Source organism: Penaeus chinensis, chromosome 9, assembly GCF_019202785.1.
Source record: "Penaeus chinensis breed Huanghai No. 1 chromosome 9, ASM1920278v2, whole genome shotgun sequence".
NCBI classification, from domain to species: domain Eukaryota; kingdom Metazoa; phylum Arthropoda; class Malacostraca; order Decapoda; family Penaeidae; genus Penaeus; species Penaeus chinensis.
The window spans coordinates 36,801,358-36,811,357 of record NC_061827.1 but is presented as its reverse complement, the minus strand read 5'-3'; the positions used below and the strand labels follow the sequence as shown (position 1 = coordinate 36,811,357).

The 10,000-nt window shown below is 38.6% G+C and overlaps 1 protein-coding gene across 1 annotated transcript in view; it reads left to right on the top strand.

The window, feature by feature from the left end:
* Positions 1-1,986: 1,986 nt before the first annotated feature.
* Positions 1,987-10,000, top strand: part of LOC125029218 (ethanolamine kinase 1-like) — a 10,109-nt gene continuing 2,095 nt past the window's right edge. Inside the window, exons 1-5 of the mRNA XM_047619103.1 lie at positions 1,987-2,034; positions 5,277-5,401; positions 6,877-7,011; positions 8,316-8,477; positions 9,405-9,499. Coding sequence (XP_047475059.1) covers positions 5,282-5,401; positions 6,877-7,011; positions 8,316-8,477; positions 9,405-9,499 — 512 coding nt within the window. The 5' untranslated portion in view covers positions 1,987-2,034; positions 5,277-5,281. The remainder of the gene's footprint in view (positions 2,035-5,276; positions 5,402-6,876; positions 7,012-8,315; positions 8,478-9,404; positions 9,500-10,000) is intronic.

Here is a 10,000-nt window from a genome sequence, read left to right as displayed (position 1 = left end):
CCCCACGTTTCCCCTCCACGTTTCATGTCTCCGTCTTCCCTTCACATTTCATGTTCACGTTTCCCCTTCCCGTTCCATGTCTCCGTCTCCCCTCTTCGTATCGTGTCTACGTCGCCCCTCGGGTGAATATGAGTTTAGAATATTTTCCTTGATATGATATTAACTGTGACTAAAATGACATTAAATGATTTTTTAAATATGTTTGTATCATTATCTATCTTTGTTCGGTGAATTACAGTTACAAATACTGAAAACGGGTAAATAGTAAATGCGTAATGATTTTAGTTGGGTTCCATAAAGACCCTTTTAGAATATAAGATAATAATCATTAACTTTCTTTCATGAAAATACTTTATTAATTGCGCATTGTACTTTGCTGATGTAATCAAACACAAATTGATTTGCATAAATAAAAATACGCTCTGACTCCCTTCTGTGACCATGAAATGGTATAGAAAATGGGATGTTATGATTTCAAGGGATGACACGAGTAATTTTCGTAAACTCTCTGAAGCTTCGTCTTTTCGTAAATGAACCGATATATAACATATCTAGTAATTACAATAATGATAGCCATATTAATATTCATAATGATAACAGATATAATGACGATAAAAATACTGATTATAATAAAGAGAATAAGGATGATACAACTGCTAATAACAGTAATGATAATAGTAATATTAATACAACAACGACATCAGCAATAAAACAACAGCAATTGTAATGATAATAATAGCAATAATAATGCTGTTAATAATAATAATGATAATAATAATAATAATGATAATAAATGATAATAATAATTATAATAATAATAATAATAATAATAATAATAATAATAATAATAATAATAATAATAATAATAATAATGATAATAATAATAATGATAATAATGATAATAATAATGACAATAATAATAATAGTAATAATAATAATGATAATAATAATAATGATAATAATGATAATAATAATGATAATAATAATAATAATAATAATGATAATAATAATGATAATAATGATAATAATAATAATGATAATAATAATAAGAAGAATGATAAAAATAACAATAATACAAAAATAATAACAATAATAATAATAATAATAATAATAATAATTCAGGAGCGGTTTCAATCGTCAGATGTGGGGCAGGGACCATAAAGAGGACAAATAATGAATTCGAAGAATTGTACAGAAAAACAAGAAAACTGATGACAATGTATTATCATTATTATTTCATATATATTCTATTTCACATACGTATAAAACATACATCGGGTATTGTACCAGAATAAAACTTTATTTGTTTCACCTAGCCTTAAAAAAGGAAAAGAAAAAGAAAAAGAAAAAAAGGCGAACTAAGACTACAGAATAAATTATAAGAATAAGAATAAACAATATTACTAGGGAAGAGAAATAAATAAAATATAAACTATAATTATAACAATAATGAACATAATAATAATAATGATAATAACAATAATAATAATGATAATAATAATAATGATAATAATAATAATAATGATAATAATAATAATAATAATAATAACAAACAAATTAAGACAATAAGAATGAATAATACTAATAATAACAATAATAAACAATATCATAAGAATGAAAATAAATAATCGTAAGAAGAAGAATAAACAATATAACTACAACAATAACAAAAAAAAAAAACAATAACAACAAGACAATATCCCGAAGAAAACGGAAGCAAAACAAAGAACATGGCAACCGAGCGAGCAGAGGAAAAGGCTGGGTGGGTATCGGGTGGGCAGAGGGGGGGGGGGTCATGGGGTGTGCAGAAGGGGGTATGAGGTGGGTAGAGGGGGAGGGCATGTGGTGGGCAGAGGGGGGTATGAGGTGGGCAGAGGAGGGAGGGGGGCATCAGGCAGGCAGAGGGGAGGGGTCAGGTGGGCAGAGGATGGTTAGGAAGGAGGGAGGGTGGGTGGGTGGGGGGGTTAGTGAAGCCGGGAGGGTCAATCAGTATTCGAGGCACCTTTACAGCTCGAACAGTGCCAACCATACACCGTGAGTGTGCACCGACTTACACGCAATCACCGACATATCATTTCCAGCTCGTTATAGCTTTATGCAAAAGGGTATGTCTTCGCATGTTCCGTTGCAGAGGTTGCAGGTCGTTTTAAATCGTGCAAGTATGACGCAATCACATCCGTCCGGCCTCGTGATGTGATTATGCAATGGAAAAAGGAAGGTTTATATCCGTGATGTTTAATTTCATCTTGCACTGAGAAAAGGGTGATCAGCGAGCGATGATTTTCACTGCATTTTATGTAAATATATATTTTTTTGATTAAATATGATTAGATATTCAATTTATTAGGTGACATTGTTAAATCTGTTGTTTTCTTACAGCTGATGTTATTATGATTTGATTTACGATTATAAGAACTTAATAATAATAATAATTATTATTATTGCTATTATAATTGTTCTTACTGTTGCTGGTATCGTTCTTATGCATTTACCACTATTATTAATATTTTGTTGCTGATGTTAATAATCAATGATAACAATCCCTCTTGTGCACGTGGCGTAATTTAGTACACGGAAAAAATCTTATTATATAGAAATCGAAGTACATTATGTATTATGCGTTTCTTCACATTGCAATTTTTGTTTTCTTTATTTATTATTTTTTCTTCTGCGTTCCATTCATTATAGATGTTAAAAGTGAAGGAAAATAGGAGTGTGAAGATAAATCATAAAAATTTCTTGTGCTTGTGATCATAAATTTCATATATATCTATATATACGAGCATGAAGAATTAACTTAAATTAACTTAATTAGATATATCTTAGAGCAATTTTGGTGATATGAATAGGAAAATGTAATATATATGTAAAATAAATGATAAAAGACGAAAAACAGAAAAAAATGAATAATATATAAGGCGACATATCAATCAATGCTCAGTTTATAAATATAAATATTTGTCTGTCAAATATTAACATTATAGATGTTAAATCCGATTTGATTTCATTCTTAAAAATGTCTAGTTTTGAAACTCTGTGGAAAGAAGAGGTTAATTTTCCACATGTATTAAATATCATCAATTAATTCCTCATATAGTTAGTCCATTTAATCATTATTGTCATTGTTTATCAGTATTTATCCGTATTTTTCTTTTCATTCGCAAGACTTGAATTTCTGATAATCATTTTCGAATTTCTAAAACAAGACAATTAATAGAGAGCTATTTAACATTATAATTATATTGGCTTTATAAACAACTCAAAAATTCACCGTTTTTTGTGTGTATCTTTTCCGTGTTTTCATTCCAGCGAAATGACGAGAGATAGAGGAGGAAGAGGAAACGGAGAGAGGGGGTGGGGGGGTAATAGAAGAGAGGAATGGGGTGTGTGTGAGGTGGAAGTAGGTGAGGGGGGGTAAGAAGGTGGGGGGGGGTTGAAGATGGAGGGGGGTGAAAGGGTGGGGGGAGAGGGAGGGAGAGGGAGGGAGAGGGTGAGAGAAGGTGAAGAGAGAGGGAGGAAGAGGGAGGGATGGAGGTAGGAAAGGGGGGGTAAAAGAGTGGATGGGGGAGGGATGGGAGTAGGAGAGGGTGGGGTGGGGGGTGGTGTTAGGGTGGATGGGGGAGGGAGGGATGGGGATTGCAGAGGGTGGGGTGGGTGGGGGATGGGGGAGCGGGTGGTAGCGGTAATGTCCGACATCCCTTTTGAAGGCGGACCGTCAACTTGCAATTACGGCCAGAAATCAATACTTCCGCTATACGATTTTCGAACTTCCCAACCTTTCCGCGGGTCATACGACTTGAAATTCCCCGTGGTATAACACTCTCTTCCTTCTCATACGAAAAAAAAACGAAAGGTATTTCCTAAAACTGTGTATTGAAGTGAGGAATGAGAGAGAAAGAGCATTAAATACAACTTGTCCTTAACAGGGTACCATATATCCTGTAGAATCATTTTGAACAGGATATGTCAAAGTAGAAAGGTCTAAGTTTAGCTCCCTCTTGGTGTGATGACATGACAGTCAAGTTCAATTCACGTATTTGCAGACACACACACACACATACACAGACACATACACACACATACACAAACATGCACACGCACACGCACACACACACACATACACACATACACACAAACACACACACGCACACAGAGGGAGATTGAGAGGGAAAAGGAGAGGGAGAGGGAGAGGGAGAGGGACAGGGAAAGGGAGATGGAGAGGGAGAGGGAGAGGGAGAGAGAGAGAGAGAGAGAAAGAAAGAGACAGAGAGAGAGATTGTGTGTGAGAGAGAAAGAGAGAGAGACACACAGAGAGAGAGAAAGAGAGAGAGACACAGAGAGAGAGAGAGAAAGAGAGAGAGAGAGAGAGAGTGAGCGAGAGAGAGAAAATTATTAACAAGCTAAAAGAAAAAGAAACAAAAAACCAAAACAGCAACAAAGAATTAAAACAACTTCCCCGAAGGCCTTTCATCAGCCTCCCCCCCTCACCTCCCATTACCCCCCACCCCCCCACTCCTCGCCCCCTCCCCCTCCGCCCTCCGCCTAAGCCAGGAATACTCAATTTCCTCAAGGGTCAGCGATCACTTTTCCAAAGGATGGTGGTCACTTCCCCAGGGATAAGGGCTTCCTCAGGGCTCATAGTATCCTTCCACACCTACCCTACCCCCCCTCTTCTCCTCTTCCCCTACCCCTATCACCATCCAAAGCACGTGCCTAGCAACAGGAGCCCTCTGCCCTCTCCTACCCTCCCCCTTCCCCTCCCCCTCCCCTTCTCCTGTCCTTTCCTATCCTTCTCCTCCCCCTTGGCTGTGTGAGAAGGTTTACTTGCGATTGAGGAGCAATGTTTGGCTTAGGGAATACATTTGTGTGTAAGGTACTTGTGCATACACACACTCACACGTATGCATATATATGTATCATATATATATATATATATATATATATATATATATATATATGTATCTAACACTACACACACACACACACACATATATATATATATATATATATATATATATATATATATATATATATGTGTGTGTGTGTGTGTGTGTGTGTGTGTGTATTTCATTTTTAGTGAAAGCGAGAGAGAAAAAAAGACAGGAGACGCCACAACCCTACTCAAACACATATTTCTCCCAGTAATAACAACAAAACCCCATCCCAAAGCTAATCACAAACCTCAGTCCAAAGCTAATCACACCCCCGACCCAAAGCTAATCACACCCCCCGATCCAAAGCTAATCACTCGCCCTCCTTCCCTCCCGCGGCCAAAGGAGCGATGGTGGCGACCCTGGCGGTAGAAGTCGACGGCCAGTCTGAGGGAGGCCTGAGAGCCGGCGCGCGCAGGATCCTCAAACACGTCCGCCCGAACTGGCCTCACGACAGACTGCATTTTAAGGTATTGTATTTTTTTATTTTTTTTAATTTTGACTTTGTAGGTATTATATTAGCTTTTTTTTGTTTTGTTTTGGCTTTGAAGGTATTGTAGTTATTTATTTTCTTTTTGAAGCTGTATCTATTTTTCGAAGGTGTATTTTTTATATATCTTTTTTTCCGAAGGTATAGTATTTTTTGGAGGAAGTGGATTCTATATATATATATAATTTTCTTTCCTAAGGCATTGCATTATCTTTCTCTTTTTAAGGTACTGTATTTTATTCCGAAGGTGTATTTTTTCGAAGATGTATTTTTTAAGGAAGCATTTTTTTTCAAAGATATTGTCTTTTTTCGAATATATATATATATATATATATATATATATATATATTTTGAAGGTATTGTATTATTTTCCGGTGTAGTATTTCTTCAGATGTATAACATTCATTAATTTATTAATTTTTTGTATGTGATTCTTAGTAGTGTTTTCCTTACTTAGCCTGTTTAAGTTTTTTTTTTTTTTTTTTTTTTTTTCAAGGCAATGTATTTAATATGCTATTTTTAATCATATTTCTTATTTTCTATTATATTTTTATTAATTGTATGATTCCTTTTATGAAAGACCTTGGGAGAGATTGCAATTCGAGTGATTGTATGTCAAGTTCCAATAATTTTTTTTTGTCAAAAGTTTACTTTGCTTTTATTTACATTTTATTTGTTCAATTGTTGTAGTGGCGTCTATCTCATCTACTTTTACCTTTTTTCCTTTTTAATTCTTCCTCCTCTTCCTTTTCTCCCTCATCTTCTTCCTCTTCCTCCTCTTTCTCCCTCTCCTCTTTTCCCACCTCCTCCTCTTCCTCTTCCTTCACCCTCTCTGCCTCCTCCTCCTTCTCCTCCCCACCCTCTTCCTGAATCTTCTCACTCTTTCTCTTCATCTCTCTCCCACTCTTTCTAACCATCTTCTCATCATCTCTCTCTCTCTCTCTCCCTCTCTCTCTCTCTCTCTCTCTCTCTCTCTCTCTCTCTCTCTCTCTCTCTCTCTCTCTCTCCCTCCCTCCCTCCCTCCCTCCCTCCCTCTCTCCCCCTCCCTCTCTCTCTCTCTCTCTCTCTCTCTCTCTCTCTCTCTCTCTCTCTCTCTCTCCCTCCCTCCCTCCCTCCCTCTCTCCCCCTCCCTCTCTCTCTCTCTCTCACTCACTTTCTAGCCATCTCACACCCTCTCTTTCCCACTCTTTTAACCATCTCTCTCTCTCTCTCTCTCTCCCTCTCTCTCTCTCTCTCTCTCTCTCTCTCTCTCTCTCTCTCTCTCTCTCTCTCTCTCTCTCTCTCTCTCTCTCTCTCCCTCCCTCCCTCCCTCCCTCCCTCCCTGTCTCCCCCTCCCTCTCTCTCTCTCTCTCACTCACTTTCTAGCCATCTCACACCCTCTCTTTCCCACTCTTCCCCTCTCTCTCCCTCCCACCCTTCCTCACCATCTCACGCCCCCCCTCTCTCTCTCCGCAGACCTACACCGCGGGCGTCACCAACATTCTCGTGGGCGTGTGGTGCGAGAGCGAGCGAGACCAGGTGTTGGTGAGGGTGTACGGGAACAACACTCACCTCTTCATCGACAGGCAGGAGGAAATTAACACAATGAAGGTGTGTTACGGTGTTTTTTTTTTAAGTTATTTTTATTTGTTTATTTTTTGTATTTTTCATTATTTTTTTGTATTTATATTTGTTATTATTTTTTGTTTTTATATTTTTTATCATTTTTTTATATTTTTTATTATTTTTTGTTTTTTATATTTGTTATTATTTTTTGTTTTTATATTGTTTATTATTTTTTGTTTTTATATTTTTTATTATTAGTTTTTTTAAGTTAATCGAGGGTGTTTTTTATGATCTATTATGTAATTATTTAATTTATGTATTTATTTGTTTGTGTATTTATTTATCTAATTAAGTAATTGGATGTCTATTTATCACATAGGTTATTTATTAATCTCTTCATATATGTACTTATTTTCCATTTATTTATTTATTTATCTATTTTTTTTTTTTTTTTTTTTTTTTTTTTTTTTTTAGGAAAGAGAGGGCGTATATTTTATTATGTTTCAAATAATTTGTTTTGTTTATACCATTTTTCCTTTGTTTTTTGTGTTTACATTTATTTGTGATAAAAGTAGTAAATACAATTTTTTTTCTCTCTCTTTTTCTTTCTTTTCCTTCTTCCCTCATTATCCCCCTCCCTCCCTCTCTCTCCCTGTCACCCTTCCTTCTCTCTATTTCTTTTTATATATTTTTTTTTTACCTCCCTCTCTCTTTCTTCCTCATTCCCTCCCCCACTTCGCCCCCTTTTCTCTCTCTTTCTTCCTTCTTTCCTTCATCCCCCTCTCCCTTCCCCGTCCCCCTCTCCCTCCCCCACCGCCCTCTCCACCCTCCACCGCCTTCCCTCTCCCTCTCCTCTCTCCAACCACCTTCCCCTCCTCCTCTCCTTCCCAACCCCCCTATCTCTCTCTTTTCCCATCTCCCCCTCCATCCCCTTTCTCTCTCCTCCCCCCCCACTTCCCATCCCCATCCCCCTCCCCCATCCCCTCTCTATCTCTCTCCTCCCCCCTCCATCTCTCTACACCCCCTCTCCACCCTCCGCCACCCCTTATCCTCTCTCTTTCCCTCCCCCATCTCTCTCCCATGCCCCTCTCCCTCTCGACCCTCCGCCCCCACCTTTCCCTCTCTCTTTCCCCTCCCCATCCCCCTCTCCCTCTCCCCCCTCCGCCCCCATTTGCCTCTCTCTTTCCCTCTCCCATCCCCCTCTCCCTCTCCCCCCTCCGCCCCCATTTGCCTCTCTCTTTCCCTCTCCCATCCCCCTCTCCCTCTCCGCCTCCCCCCTTTTCCTCTCTCTTTCCCTCCCCATCCCCCTCTCCCTCTCCCTCTCCCCCCCCCCCCAATCCCTCCCCCAGGTCATTCACGAAGCTGGCTGTGGGCCGGAGGTCTACGTGGCGTTCACTAATGGCCTGTGTTACGCGTTCACTCCCGGCGTTCCTCTCACGTTCAAGAGCGTGACTCACGAGAACGTGTGGAGGGCAGTGTCCAAGCAGGTCGCCAAGATACACAAGATACAGGTCAGGGGGCAAGGGATATAAGATACAGGTCAGGGGACAGGGGATAAAAGATACAGGTCAGGGGGCAAGGGATATAAGATACAGGCCAGGGGGCAAGGGATACGGGCCCTAGCAAATTCCCAAGATACACAAGATACAGGTCAGGGGGCAAGGGATAAGAGATACAGGCCAGGGGGCAAGGGATACGGGTCCAAGCAGGTCGCCAAGATACACAAGATACAGGTCAGGGGGCAAGGGATATAAGATACAGGTCAGGGGACAGAGGATAAGTGATACAGGCAAGGGATACGGGCCCTAGCAAATTGCCAAGATACACAAGATACAGGTCAGGGGATAAGAGATACTGGCCAAGGGGCAAAGGATACGGGTCCAAGCAGGTCGCCAAGATACATAAGATACAGGTCAGGGGCAAGGGATACAGACCAGAACAGCTGATTCATATCAATATCATGGGCTAAGTTCAGGTCAGGAGGAAGTGATACAGGTTAGGGACGGGAGGGGGGGGGGGTGGAGGGAAGGATGGGTGGATGTTTGGAAAGAGAGAGAAGAGGAGTGAAGAGAAGAGAAGAGAAAGAGTGAGGGTGTGTGTGTGTGTGTGTGTGTGTGTGTGTGTGTGTGTGTGTGTGTGTGTGTGTGTGTGTGTGTGTGAGAGAGAGAGAGAGAGAGAGAGAGAGAGAGAGAGAGAGAGAGAGAGAGAGAGAGAGAGAGAGAGAGAGCGAGCGAGAGAGCGAGAGAGCGAAAGAGCGAGAGAGATAGGAAAAGAGAAGAGAAGAAAAGAGAAGACAGAAAAAAGAGAAAAAGAAAGAAAGAAACAAAACACACAAAAAAAACAAAAAACAGCAACAAGAACAAGCCACAACAACGAAAACAAAAGACACAGATCAACCCCACTGATCGACCCTTTTAACAAACCCTTCCTTCCTCCAGCCCGGCGACAAAAAGAATCCGATGCTGTTCCCGAAACTACGGAAGTTCCTCTCCCTTCTGCCAGAGTCTTTCTCCGATGCCGAAAAGCAGAAAAGGTAAACAAAAAAAAAGACAAAAAAAAAGAAAGAAAGAAAAAGGCTGTTGTGATATATCCTTCGTAAGTCTTTAAATATTTTTATTAATTTATTTAATTATATCTATCTATGTCTATTTATATTTATTTATGTATATATCTATTGATTTTATATCTATTTATATATATATATTTATATTTATTTATGTTTATTGATTTAATTGTATCTGTCTATCTTAATATCTCCTTCGGAAGTCTTTATTTAAATATTTTTTATCTATTTACTTATATCTATATTTATTTTCATTTATGTATATCTATTGAGCTATCCATTATCCATTTATATTCATTTATATATATTTATATCTATGCATTTATTTTTATGTCTATCGTAATTTCTCCTTCGTAAGATTTTATTTTTATTAAGTTTGATTAATTGATTTATTCATATCTATTTATATTTATGTATACATATCTACTGATTTATTTATATCTCTTCATCGTAATATCTCATTCATAGGTC